The 15098-nt window shown below is 43.5% G+C and overlaps 1 protein-coding gene across 5 annotated transcripts in view; it reads right to left on the bottom strand.

Moving 5' to 3' along the window:
- The window catches only part of Jarid2 (Jumonji, AT rich interactive domain 2), a 98173-nt gene that overhangs the window by 39970 nt on the left and 43105 nt on the right, over positions 1 to 15098 (bottom strand). For all 5 annotated transcript variants that reach the window (XR_013310977.1, XM_077647788.1, XM_077647786.1 and 2 more), the window contains 2 exons: positions 14743 to 14835; positions 7133 to 7251 (listed from right to left, as the gene is read on the bottom strand). Coding sequence is in view for 4 of the 5 variants with exons in the window: in XM_077647788.1 (XP_077503914.1) it covers positions 7133 to 7251; positions 14743 to 14835 (212 nt within the window). In the remaining variant the exon portion in view is untranslated. The remainder of the gene's footprint in view (positions 1 to 7132; positions 7252 to 14742; positions 14836 to 15098) is intronic.

Raw genomic sequence — 15098 nt, 5'->3', positions numbered from 1 at the left:
AGCGACCGCGAATTCGGCATTGTGAGGGCCACGTAGCACCGCTCACTGCTTGCAGTGCGTACAGCACGATTAACGATTTCGGCGATGTGAGGGCCGCACACCACCGCTGATCGTGGTACGTACCGGGCGATAAGCAATTGCGATTTAGGCGATGTGAGGGCCGCGCACCGCAGCTCACTGCTTGCGGAGCGCATCGCACGATTAGCGATCGCGACATCGGCGATGTGCGGGCAGCGCTTAGAGCTCGAGGGTGCGATCGCGGCTCTCGTGTTCATATCATTTGATGTAGCACAGGTGGGAGTTCGGAACATCCGGAATTCCGCAAGTTGTGCACAATGCAATCTGGCCGGGGAATTTTACGGGTTCGTATCATCGCGAAATTCGTATCAATCGTGTTCGTATCAGCGAGATCCTACTGTATTAGTATTGGCAAGCACTTTCTAGAGTCAGTGACTCACAAACATTACAAGTTGGTCCCAATTAGGGGGGCATTTACACAAACTTCACTGGTTTCAGTTAAATGTAAAAGATTGTGGGAAACTGCTGAACAATATGATTTGCAACAGGATTCTGTGAGTAAATAAGTATTTCTCATAGCATCCGCCCTCCCAACATATGATTTGCCCACCCTTTGACTAAGAACTGCTCTCCTTACCTATAGAATGTCCAGTAGTGGAAAATGCTTGGTGAAGGAGTTGCTAATGACATGCCGATCAGGGCCAATAAAAACGATTGCCATTTTACAACAGTGGATGGCACTAAACTTCTAAAAACAAAGTTTCAATTTTTCCCTTGCCTCTACCATCCCCTCAGTGACTTTCCATGCTGAACAAAACACAATCCTACCCAAAACAACTGATGGAAATAATAACCAGTGCTGGATTTACTCCCTTTGTCAAATTGTAGCTTGCACCACCTGGGTGTTTTCAAAAAGTTGCTGTATTTACTGTATTTAGTGTGAGTCATGGAACTCAGTAAGGTGAAGAATGTAAGGCACTCATTCAATACAGCCAAATCGGGATGTTACAAACCTCCATGTAGCGAATTCCTTGACATTATGAGGTTTCTAAATTCCCGAATACTGCTCTTATGGAAGCATGTATATTTGCGAACTCTAAAGCAAACCCAGCAGTTCCCATAGCTTTTGTTTTTGTAGTAGCGTCACACGAAGCGGCACTACCGTAGTTCATGTTCAGAAGCAGCGGAAGCCAGCAGGACATAGTGACAAAGGCACAGGATGAGCAGCATTCGGGTCCCTGCCACTTGGTTGCTCGTGTGATTGAGCACCAACAGCATATGTGTGGCAGGAGTAGAAATGGCGGAGAGTGCTTGTGAGGTGAAGACAAGAGTCTATTTTCTAGGGCAACAGCGACCAGGCATGCCACCAAAGGAGAGACACATGAAGAGACGGGTGCTTCTGACTGCCCCACCTCCCCTAATCTCCCCACCCCTGGCACAACGGCATTGTGCGAACCCGACTAAGATGGCAGTTGCTGCTACAGACACATTATCAACGTGATCACAAAATGTTTTTCAGTGTTTATGACTTTGAGCAATAGGGGTTTACTGTGAACATTTGCTGGGCAATCTCATTTACATTTATTTATTTTGTTTTCTGCTCTGCATTCTCCTCGTCACACAAAAACTGCATGTAATGAAAGCCTGCATATAATAAAAAATTGCACTTTTCTAAATTTTGCTGTATCCAGTTTTAACTGCATATTCATTTTTTCATTACAGCGATGCTTACTGCACTAAGAGCCTACCAAACTGACATCTATAGCGCCATAGTTCCGCTTGGTTATACATTACTAGCTCCAGCACACAGAAAGTTAACCATAACGAAATCTATAACACTGACAAGTGAGGTTAATAATATAAGCATTAATAAACTAAAAGCAAAGAGTACATATTTTCGTAAACTCTGCATAAAGGGGCATTGTTTTCGAGGCAATTAAGAACAGTGAACAAGACACTCACGCTTGCATTCAAATCGCTCCGCAGACACGAGCTCAGAGCACACAAAACCTGCCATGCTTAACAACACACACTGACGGACGACTTGGTATGACATGAAAACAGCGCAACAGCACATGGACAAGAAAAGAAAGGACATAAAACAATGCTTGATAGTGCTTGTCAGTGGAAGTGGACCACTGCTGGTAACCAGCAAGGTGATTGTTTCATGGTTGTGGCAGTGAAACTATTACTCTAAAGATTATTGAACATTAATAAAAGCCAATGCTAGAACAATCTCAACCTGACCCTAATTGCTTAACATCATCATGATGCTTTCTAAATTTTAAATGTTCACATTTTTTGACTTTCTGATATCATGCCTAAGCAGATGGCTCAGAAGTTTGGTTGAAGGAGAAGACAGTTTGGTGAAGTTTTCATAACATCCCCTCACATTATGCTTTGTTTGCATTGATTTTTGTTTTCACCTTTTTATTTTGCCAAAATGAATGTCAAACCATGGTATCCATTGCCACTGTTAAACGTAGCCTTCATGTGGACAGTTTTTTCCCACATGCAGTGACGCTACTCTTAAGGTTCAATTTTGAGAAATTTTTGGCACACTATAATTTCCAATCTGAAGCACCTCGGAGAAGAGGAATATCGATTTAAGAGCATTCCGGAGCACTAAAATTTACAATCTGGAGCACTTTGGAGCAAAGAAACGTTGATCCAGAGCATAGCTTTTGATTTCATTTAGGGGGTTCAACGTCCCAAAGCAGTCGCCTTTGGACTATGAGGGTCGCTGTAGTGAAGGACTCAAGAAATTTCGACCACCTGGGGTTCTTAAATGTGCGCCGACATCGCACAGTACACGGGCCTCTAGAATTTCGCCTCCATTGAAATTCGACCACCCTGGCTGGGATCGAACCCGCGTCATTCGGGTCAGCAGCAGAGTGCCGTAGACACTGAGCCACCACGGCGGCGCACGCAGCTTTTAGTTTCCAAATCTCTTGGGTGGCAAACGATGCTGGAAAAGTTTGGATGTGACTTGGGGACGTGCTGCCCCAATAAGTTTGCCGTCAATGGCACACAGCTGCACCTGACAGGCCTTCAATTGTAAGTTTTATACTGTATAATTGAAGAGGAGACAAGTTCGCAAAATATGCCACAATGTTTTTAAAGAGCACATACCGTAAAAACGTGTGCAAGGGCCGCACCCTATTTTCCCAAAGGAAATATTAAAAAACTAAAGATCTGTGTAAGGGCCGCACCCAAATTTTCCACGACCCACGTGGGAATAGCCTTCGAAATGCACATGCCGCAGCCTCCGTGATGGGCTCCGGCTACAAGCAACGGTGCACTTATCGTGGAGGCTGCGGCTCCACCATTATCATCGTCAACTTTTTCCCCTGCTGTGAGCTCCCGCTATCCATATCAGCATCAGTATCACCAGCTCCAGCTTTTTGCGGCTGTCAAAGGCACGGGAGATGTGGTAGTGTGTTAGTTTACCGTAGTTGTGGCTTTTGTGTGCTGCCGCTGAGCGTTGCAATTTTAAAACGATGACGATGGGCAAGCACCTTAATAGCTACACGTCTGGGAGTTTGCTCTTGAACATCGCAAGCATGGGGTGGGCAGGAAATTCGACGTGGCCGAGAAGTCCGTCCGACGATGGTGCAACCAAAAGGATGTACTAAGGAACACAAGCTCCTAAAAGCACGCTTTCCAAGGCAAGCCGTGCAAGTTTCCCGAACTGGAAGAACAGCTGCTTTGCTATGAGATGGAAGTGCACAACAATGGCTACTCATTGACAGCGAACATGCTGCGCAACTTCTTGTGGGATGAGCGTGCACCAGAGCAAGGCACCAGCTCGGAGTCGAAAAACTCAGCGAGTGACATTTTAACGTAGAATAAATGCCGCTCAATTCCTGATTGGTTTGTTTTTACTTAATTTTTTTTTCGCAAATTGTGTTTGGGCCGCATCCCGAAAATTGGCCCTCAAATGTGGAAAAAAAGTGTGACCCTTACAAGCGTTTAGACGGCAGTTTGCATGTAGGTACTTGCAGGGACAGTAGCTCAAATATGCTGATGTATGGCTCTGCCCCTTTCTCTGCAAAGCTCAAAACACTCCATTAAAATACCTTTACATAAAAACTTCTTCAGTTTTTCATTTATGTCAGCCAGTTCTGTCATGTTTTCTTGCCCACTTGAGCTTGCCTCACTCAGAAGCAATTAATCACTCAATTGCCTCGATATCCTTGCGAGCCAGGCCAGTCTTGATTGGTCTTTGCACTGGCTGCAGCACTGTCTTCGACAATTCTTCCAGCAGTGCACACAATGCCTGCATTAAACCTGAACAATGTATGAACTTAATTTTTTAAACAAATGGCGGAGCACCGGGGTCACCATGTTGCCCAGCTGAAACGAATGACGAAGTGCAAATGGGTAACTCCAGTTGTGCCCATTTATAATGAACACTGGAGTTTGAATGTGGTCGACGCGGTAGTTTAAATGTGCATTATGGTTACGGCACTGAGTCACAGACTGAACAAATGTCCTTGAACACGATGCTCAGAAGCAACAAAGACGCAGGCGCCAGAAACCCGTGTGCAAGAACGCATTGCGTGGCTGCGGTCTTAACTAAGAATGTACATTTCTCACACAAAATGTGAAAACGATGCGCATTATACGTAAACGACAGAAAATAGGAAAAAGCCCACATGTCAGCTCAGCTTTGGCTTGCGCACTTCGAGCTCACTGCGAGACTACCCAACTTGGGTGTGACTCTCACGGCAAAGATGGGGAGTGAAGTGAGGCACTAATGTGTTATCAATGCTCCTTGACCTTCCTTGGCCCCCCTTCAACTCTTAAAACAGAAAAATATGCAATCAAGTAACCAAAAATAATCAAGTAATGATATCATCGTGCCTCAACCAAACCACGGGAAGTGGCGCAATATTATTATGCATAGGGGTGCGTTCTTACGCAGCACTAGTTATCGCCCGAGTTGCACTCATCGATCACGAATTTCTTCCGAGTTGAGATGAACTGTTACAAAGCTGAAAAAGCTTGCCCCCAAACCTCTGCAACTACATGGCTATTAGCCTAAATTAGACGTGGACGGATTGCATCTAGCAGCCATTTTCGCCATTGGCTGCAGTGCTCTGAGAGATTTTCACAGACTGACTTTCCAAGAATCCCTGTTATTTCTTAGGCCTAAAATCTGGCTACATAGCAAGAAACGCTGTCTATGTGTCGGCACGGGCTCTTAATTCCATAAGCTGTCACTCATCAGCGCTCAGCATACTCAAATGAGATTTGCCCTATACACAGAAACCGCCATATTTGAGCGTGTGAATTTTGCGACCAAATAACATCTGCGTCACAATAAATGCAGCCTTCGAATGCTTGACTCATGCTCAACCAGTCGAAATCATGCCAACAAAAGGTGGATGCTATTGACACACAAGCCTAAGGAAGTTGATTGACCTCCATCTCAATGCGTCTGCTGTGTTGTTTAACCGACGCAGAAACAGAAAGCGACTCGAAAATGCACCAGAACTTTGCTGGACCGACGGTGGCTTGCACATGATATAAAAAGTATGCTATGCAAGTCTGCGTTGTGGCATTCATCTTTATTAGTCCATTTACTGCAAACTACGGGACATAATGAACAATTACAGCGTGTCAGTCATATTTATTATAAGTGGGCTTCAACGGACCATGCAACTTTCTCAGGTTTTATCAAGATGGTTCAGCTCATTTGTTTTGGCACAGTTTCGCACATTTGGCACAAGGGTGGCATCACTGCACGTATAATAACCTTATTAGTATTATGCACTATCAGTTATTAGTGGAAAGCCTGTGAACCAGACATTTTCACTCAATGGTCTACACGTGCTCTGATGTTCTGAAGAAAGTACTCATTGTTGATTCCTGGGACAACACATCAGAAATTAGGAGAAAAAAGCGCGTAGTACGCTCCCCCATGAAGGTAGCATGTCCAATAAGGAGGCTCGGAGAAGTGAGGAGATTATGCTACATTAAATAATGCACTGGGTACCGTCAGCAAAGAGGGATTCAATGGAAGACAATAGTCAAAAACAGCTTCAAATGACCTATTAAAGTAGCATGACACCGTTGTATATTAGTAACATGGTTTTGGTGCATGGTTTTGGTGCATTAAATGCATAAATCCTTAATTATTCTATTCAGTGATCATCCTATAAATGTCATTTCTTGAGCACAAGTGCCCCTGCACCCCATTTCCTTCCCACAAATATTGCAGAGGAGAAAGAAGACTTGAGATTAACTGAAAATGCCATTCACATTCAATGGCTTTGGAATAGATTGAAATACATTGAAAAGACAGCACTCAGATCAAAGTATTAAAATGACATGATGATAGGCAAGCTGGTGAAGTATATTTGCCAAAAGCATTATGCTACAAGACCCAGCGAAGAAAGGGTACAAGAGAAGTCTAGACTTACAATTGACTTAATTTGGAAACGTAAACACATATTTACCCACTCACACATGTGCAAACACATGCCTCAGCCCATACTGAAACTTACTTTCATTGTGATGCAAAATATCTGAAGGTTCGCTCATGCACAGATTTCATTTCTCATTACCAATGAAAAGTTTTAAATATGTCTGAAATAATTGAACTATAAATAAAACACTGAAGTTAATGGTCTCTCAATTCCAAAATTGGAAATACTACTAGTCAACTCCATTTCATTAAAAAGCAATTACTGTAGCTCCTTTCACATAACTGAGTTCCAAACAAAAATTAAAACTGAACAGCTTTTGTAATTTCTGCGGCACCGGAGAGTTTTGAACAAGACATTGTTCACAAAAATTCTGATATGTGCATGGGCGACAACCTCTAATAAAAACCTGTTGTAGTCGATGCAACAGCTAATTTATGATAAACTCAATTACCTGCATTCAGTTTCGAATGATTGTTTTAGCATCTTGAACAACATGTACATATTTTGTACAAAAAATAACAAACAGAACAGCCATATCTAAGTGCTGCCCATAATGCTAAGGGGCATGGATACCTGGACACCAGTATGCAACACACAAAATGCAATGAAACACTTATAATACACTCATTATTTCACAGCAAGAGCTTAACACAAAAGGCACGCTAACATCAACAACTCACTTGGCAAAGGGGACAAGCCGATTGGTTGGGAAGCCGCTGCCATGAACACTGCTGTCAATATTGCCAGCATGAACGCAGACGTGGCGCCGCTGATCAATTACCAGGTTCCAGTAATCTTTCTGTAAGTGCAGGCCCCATCACAAGTATTTCATTACTGTTAAAGGCTGAAGTAAGCATATGTAAAGAACAATCTTCATTCATTACATGTGTGACAGTTAACACACTAAAAAGAAAAATTGCACACACAATTGTCAAATGACTCAAGACAGCACTGCTGTATTGTATGGTATGTGAAAAGCTCCCAACTACTACTTGAGAAGAAATGGAATTTCTAGTCAGGCCCTGTGAAACAACACACATGGGCATGTGGGAGACTAGCACACTGCTATAACCAAAATGGGAAACGCTGCAATGGAGCATCATTTCAGAGAAAACTACTTAAAAAGAAAGTTCCAAGCAGTCAACAGAATTCATTGCATAGGAACAATGAACCAGTTAGCCCTTAATGCAAAATATACAATAGAAATTGCCTTGTTGCACTGCAAGCATGACTGTGCCTAGCATGTATACCGTTTCCTGCTTTCCTGAAGCCTGCACCTCAGTGCTCGAGGAGCCAGCAGGTGGTGCTTTGCAGCACTTCAGTCACAACTTCTGGTGAGAAGTGCATGACGTGGGGCAGCTGCACAAGTTTGTGCTTTTAAGTTTTTACAAACATATTTCAGTGTTGCAGAGGCGAAAGGGTAGCATTATGCGACTACCGATTGCCCATGCAACATTTGCCTCACTTGTTGCTGTTAAATAGTGCTCAAAAGTGAAGCACTGAAACAACAGTAGCCACATCCCTCCAGGAGCCAATTCATCAATTGAACAATAGAGTGATGCTACTAGAAGTTTCCATTTTCCATTGTGCTCTTATGCTCAAATGATGCCATCCACTTGGCCAGCGAAAAAAGTGGATACCACTGGCCCCAGACAAGTCACTGCAGACGAAACTTATGGCATCAGTGAATGTTTCAAGCACAGCAAACAATCGCAGTGGTTGGTTTGTCGCAATAGAGGCACCCAACATGAGGGATAGTAACTGGGGTAACACTGAAGAGCAGCAAAAATGAAGCACTGTTTTGTCTCCAGCACAAAGAGCACGAATAAGGGCTTTCTTCCAAGAAACACTGAATATATTCCCAAGAGGGATAAATAAGACAGTTTGCCCAGACGGCTTCCCTGGACGACAGTACCTTTGGGAGGGGGGAATGAAACTAGATGAAATGCACTGTTGAAGCAAGAAATTCTATAGACTTGCAGTGAACATCCTCCAATGTATAAAAACACAGTTTTGTGGTCACTTGATTGACTTGCAAGCCAGCTTTTTCTTTTTGTTGTGTGAGGGATTAGAGTGTTAACAAGCAGGACATTGAGCAGAGTGGAGAGAGATTAGAAGCTGAGAGCCTGGTAGCAGAGAACTAAGAGTTACCACTGAGAGCTGCCCAAGTGACCCACGCAGCCAATGTTGTTGAAGTAGCGAAAAGAGCAGAGGTTGAGTCTAGTCTGAGTGTCCAAACAATGAAAGAACCAATGAGCCAAGATGACAACAGACTCCTTTGTCTAAGAAGGATGTACCCAATCACCAGACAGTTGTGACAAGAAACCAGAGTTGATGCTATAGCCAGCCAAGCCCTGATAAGCCTGTTGGTCCAAGAAGCAGTGAGCAGGCCACCAGCATCCCTACCAGGCAGAGGTTATTTCACTGATTGACAAGGGTACTGGCCCCCCCCCCCCCATTATTATCAGTGCTTTGAGATCATGAGGGGACATGGTCTTGTTTTTGGAACCGTTTCGCTCCAGGAGCTATTTTTTTCTTTGTGTGGTGCTGCAATCTTGAACAGTGTGTTGGTGTGGTTGTGGTTATTGTATGCAGCGTTGTTCAGTGGATCGCGGCCTATGTTTACTGTTTGGTGACGATGGGCAGAGATTTGATTTCGTATACCACAACCTTAAAACTGAAAGTCGTCGCTTACGCTAAAGAATACGGCAAGCGGCTGCTGGACGCAAGTTCGACGTCAACGAGAGGTGTGTGCGTCGGTCGTGCAACCAGAAAGAACAGCTCGCTGGTATGAACCACAACCGGAAATCATTCCATGAGCAGCAGTGCAAGATTCCGGACCTTGAAAAGGAACTTGTTGGAGTACGGCATGACAAGAAAAAACGGCTATGCAGTGTCGACGGAGATGATCTGCGTGAAAGCCGCTGCCATCGCACATAGGCATTCCGTTGCGAATTTCAAAGCAAGTAGAGGATGGCTTCAATGCTTTATGAACCGGAACACGCTCTCCATTCGGCGCAGAATGACATTGTGCCAAAAGCTGACCAATGAGTACAAGGACAAACTGTTGAAGTTCCACCGTTTCGTTATCCGCCTTCGAAGGGAGCACGGCTATGACCTGTTTCAGACAGAGAACACCTGTCTGGTTCGCTACACCAGAAAACTGCACAGTTGATTTTAAAGGTGCAAAAAGCATCTCTGTGCATACAACCGGTGCAGAACGGCAACAGTGCACAGTGATGCTGTGCATCACTGCCAATGGCAGGAAGCTGCCACCTTATGTGGTTTTCAAGATGAAGACGCTGCCAAAAGAAAAGTTTCCAGATGGCATTATCGCGCGTGTCCACGAAAAAGGTTGGATGTGCTATGAACTCGTTTTGGATTGGGTAAAAACGGTGTGGGCGAACCGACCGGGCGGTCTGTTGCAATGGAGGGCTTTGCTCGTCCTCGACAGTGTTCGAGGCCATGTCACAGACCGTGTCAAGGCCCGGCTCGCCGAAACTCGAACGAATTTAGCTGTCACTCCTGGAGAAATGACAAGTATCCTGCAGCTGCTGGAGGTTTCTATCAATCGGCCATTTAAAACTGAATTCTGGTGTTGTTTGAGTGGATGGCAGCGGACGTTCATGAGAAGACTCCTAGTGGACGGTTGAAGAGAGCTTCGCTGCAGAAAGTTTCTTGTGGATTTTAAGCGCATGGCATTCGGTGTCGTGCGACATCATTGTGAAAAGCTTCAAGGTGACTGAAATATCGAACCAGATGGACGGCAAAGAAGACGACTACCTCTGGGAAGGCGCCCATGAGGCGAGCTCTTTAGGTAGCTGCCAGAGCGAAAGCAATGAGGTATTTCCTTGAATAAAGTATCTGTGGTTACTTAGCAGTGCCTACATTATTATTTAAAACAGTCACAGCAACAGTGTGACGTTTCTGCGAATAGATATAGGCCTGACTCGCTTAAAAGCCGCACCCCGTCAAAATCGCAGAAAAAAGTGCGGCCCTTACACGAGTATATACGGTAATATTGGCTCAAGAGGTGCACTAAAGAGAAATCTGAACTCGTCTTTTTACCGCGGTAACTTTACCTACACGTTCCGGGCATTCTTAGAAACTTCGAACTATTATCCTGTGCGGCCGATTGCCCTAATTAAATCGGATTAAACGTCCCGGTTCCCGCCTTTTTTAAAACTGAACGCAGTAGGTAGGCGGAGTCAAAGCGTGGAGTGGCTTCAGCCAGTCCAGTGGCGGCTTTGCTTTCGCTTTTAATTTTTTAGGTTTCTGTGAATAAACAGTTTCAGTCACAGACAATATAGCCTCAAATTAGGCCTACGGAAATAAAAATACACGTGGACTCTGATTTACGTATCACTTTGCTGATGGCAGAGCGGCAAGCCGCCGTGGAACTGGGTGACGCATTGGTTGACTCCTCCTACCTATCGCGTTGAGTTAAAAAAAAAAGAAGGCGTTAGCCAGGACGTTTAATCTGATTTAATTAGGGCAATCGGCCGCACAGGACAATAATTCGAAGTTTCTAAGAATGCCTGGAACGTGTAGATAGAGTTCCCGCGGTAAAAAGACCATTTCATATTCCTCTTAAGTGCACCTTTAATCTGAGAACTACTTCCAACATTGCATTTCTTGTACTTTTTATTACCCGGTCACATAACTAATTTTTTTTTTCAGTCGTCTCTACATGCAAAGGAATGTAAATGTGTAACGTTTCGGGAACAATCTGATATGGAAATATTGATTACGTATTTAAATTCAGCACAAAAAAACTGAGTAAAACTGAACAGTTTCACTACGTTCGGAATAAACATAACAAAAAGAGCTCCGAGACCCCCGTCCCCCCTTAAAGGACTATATAGACGTCTAATATTAGCTGTGCGTTTTCTTCTGTCCAATGACGCATTAGACATTGAAAAACAAGGATCATCTCATGGTATTAGCCCTCAACTGCTAAATAATTTATAATTGAATTTCTTTTTGAAGCTTTAACGGTTTCACTTTCATCCGTCGAACGCTGGCTGTGACGTGCAAGCAGTGTTTAGGTTACGCGAGATATGAAAAAACCGCAATATATTGCTGATAGATAGCTTTAATTCTCTACAATGCTTAAGTCAACCTGCTCCAAGAGCTGGAATAACAACAAACGGCATATCAGCGTTTATAGCCTATGGTGTTCTTAGATATGGAGTCTCTGTTTATGGTCAATGCACGGTTCGCTGGCAACACAGGGTGAATTCACTTCTGCGTTCCCTTCTAAATAATGCCTACGACTTGTCTATTAGTAATGACATTGATATTTTTAGAAGACTAAAGCTTCCAACTTTTAATGTTTTGCTAACAGAAACTATTGTGCTAAAACATATCCGGTACAGTCAGTTCACCATTCCATATGCTACTGCACGTGATTTAAGACCAAAATACCATTACTGCATTCCTCGCTTCTCAACCCGGTAACGGAAAGCACACACGTCAATACTATGTACCTGCCTGTTTCAATAGTTTGCCACCAAGTGTATTCTGCATGAAAACAAAATACACCCTGAAAAAAATTTTGCCCTATGTCTCTGCGTTGTTTCCTTCCCCCATAATTATTTCATCTAATGTTACTGTCTTATTTTCAAATTAGTGTCATCCCTCTTGATGCTGTAATAGTTATGTCTCTATATTTCTCTCTCTATGTTGTTAAGTTTTTTGTTTTTGTTTTGTCAAGTTCGTTGCAAAGTCTTTATTTTCCTTTGCTTTGCCAATGTTAGCTGTCTGCCAGGCACTGCCACTCAAGCCCTTTGAGGCTTTGGTAGGCCTGATTTATGGTGTACAAGAATTGACATGAAGAAAAGTATTATCTATCTATCTATATATCCATATTGCGGTTTTTTTCATGCCTCACGTGATCTAAACACTTCTCACACGTCACAGCCATTGGTTGACGCAACTGAAACCGAAACAGCATCAAGAAGAGATTCAATTATAAATTATTTTGCAGCCGCAGCCGAATACCACTTGGTGATACGTGTATTCTAATGTTTAACACATCATCTGAATGAAAAAACATGCAAGCAAAGATTTAGTGTCTATACTCCTTTAGGCTATACTTCAAGGGCAACTCCGGCGTTTATTCTACCTCCTCTCATTTTACTGAAACTTTCATGGTATGTTCTCCACAGTTTTCTGGTCCTTTGAGCCAAATTTCACAGCAGGGCAGTGTTTTGTTGCGTACAAACGAACTTAAAATTTCCCACCTCATGACCTCAATCGGGGAGATATCTATGGGCAACCTTGCATGTGTGACCTCACTGAACAAACGGCCTCGGTATTCGCTCTGCGTCTACTGAAGGAGAAATTTTCAAATTAGATTTTGGTCATTTCACACAAATATTGACCCAAGCTCTCACCGACTTTGGCCGGTCAACGCGCACAAGATAGGTTTTGTAACAGTATCCATGACGTCATAAGGATGGTCTGTCCTGACATCATCGTCGAAACCCAGTTTTGGTTTCGGTTTCCTGGTTTTTGCTTTTTTAAATACCTCTACTTGGTATTTTGAAAAATGGTTTTCTGTACCGGAGCGAGGGGACTCTCAAGAAATATAACGTGATTATCAACTCAAAATGTTCAAAAAAACCCCGGAGTTGGCCTCTAAAGCTGCACTTAAAAGGAGTATTGACACCAGCGGCGCACCAGCACACCAGCGGCGGACTTCTTTCATGCCATTTCTTCGCATAATACACGCTTTTTTCACAGTCTTCGTGCGAGAACCAGAAATGGTATCAATGCTCATGTAGGACGATGAGTTCCTAGTGCCTGCGTGTTTGCTGTAACCGAATTTTATGTTCATGGATATTCATTCTATCAGAGATTCGGCACTATAGCCCTAATGTGCATTGTGAAGGTTGCGTAGTCTTTGTTATAAGTGGGGCCATTAAAGTGGGCTTGACTGTACACTCTACGTCTTTGTCAGCAAGGCCCAAGTGTGCCTAACACCAGCGAATGGCCGTCAGGCTCCGATGAACTGCACAGAGACACTCTGGCCGGCACTCTGGCCTCCACTGTTTGCACAACGGTACATGGAGGACTGAAGAGTACAATTAAGTGCCGTGCTGCTTAATGTGGGCTTGTGAATGTGTAAGTGGTGAGACAATGCACAACCAGTAAAACTTCAATGTTTGTGAGTTCATGAGGAACTTAGGAGTTTCCACGCAGCATACAAAGTCTTTGAATTAACTGTGCCGGTGCAAGTTGTTAGCTCGAATTACCTGGCAAAATTTACATTAAAAGTTATGACTACAGAAATTCTACAAATTATCCGAGGGTTTGAATTAACCGATTTCAAATTATTGATGTTTGACAAACATCTTCACACAGTGAAAAAAGCACAAAGCCATACAAATATCAAGCAATGTTGGCACACAATACAGTCGATTCCGAATATATTGAAATATTGTTCCTATCAAATAGTCAGAACATGCCCTTGAAAATCCCACACAAAGGTACAGCACTATTCGATATATCGAAAGGTGCATCATGCCCCCCTGCAAGTGGTGCTTCTCCTAACGGTACTCCCACAATCACTTTTCGTGCGTGCGCATGGATCGGCTGCACAGCCTATGGCACTCGCTGTCACCACTGGCGCTTTAAAACCTCGTGATGGTGCAAACGTGGGCTTGAAGGTAGCCAGCCTTTGGTCTCTCATACTCACTTTCAATGTAACACCACTGTCATGCAGTGAAGCCAACATGACTGCTGATGCTAACAGACAGCCATTGCTTAGTATGCTTCGCTCACTTCACTGTTGAAGACGCCACGAACACCAACTGTACTTTAATTTTATTAAGAGATTATTCAATTATAGTGTAGTGGTAAATTGATTAGGCCTCTTAAGATAGGCAGAGGCTAGTTCCAAAGTACACGTGCCCGCTGCAGCTTCGATGCGAAGCCGATCAGGCCTAGGTACGCCTAGCAAGTGATGCGCTGCCAGCACACTGGCAGGTGGCATGTCGCGATAAGAGTATGTGACAAGCTTTGATGAAAAGTATTCTTGCTTCTAGGTTATAGATATGGTTATCTATTGCCAATTTTTATTATGAAATTATCGATGTATTGAACTATTTCATGATCACCTTACAGTTCAATACATCTTTGATTGACTGCAAAGAAAAATTTTATGATCCATTAACAACCAAACCTAGGAACCAGACTTCTTTGGCAATGATCTAAACCTAGCATCCTATTACACAGCATATAACAGGATGTGTACTATGCAAAAAATAGTGTTTCTTTTTCGTACCTCCACCTCCTCTGTTGAGGGCTCATGCTTGTACCACATTGACATGGTGTTACGAGCCACCCTGGAGAACACACTCAATGACATAGAGCGACCCTGAAAGAAAAGAAAAAAGCCCCAGATACATGTGATTACCCAGAATGGAACTTTCTAGTGATGTGTGCACTGGGCTTTAACACATTCACTGCATCGTTGGTCACCTGTAGGTCACATTATTTATTCACGCTTTGTGGCTACAAATACCAGATCACACAATAAAGTCGTGGGACATAATTTATTGTGAGGTCCTCCTTCTTAGACCTCACAATGAAACGTGACCCGTGGCTTCATCATGTGACCCAATATTCGTCGCTGCACAG

This window comes from Amblyomma americanum, chromosome 1 (genome assembly GCF_052857255.1).
Source record: "Amblyomma americanum isolate KBUSLIRL-KWMA chromosome 1, ASM5285725v1, whole genome shotgun sequence".
Classification (NCBI taxonomy): domain Eukaryota; kingdom Metazoa; phylum Arthropoda; class Arachnida; order Ixodida; family Ixodidae; genus Amblyomma; species Amblyomma americanum.
The sequence above is the reverse complement of the archived record's forward strand: the minus strand, read 5'-3'. Positions and strand labels throughout refer to the sequence as shown.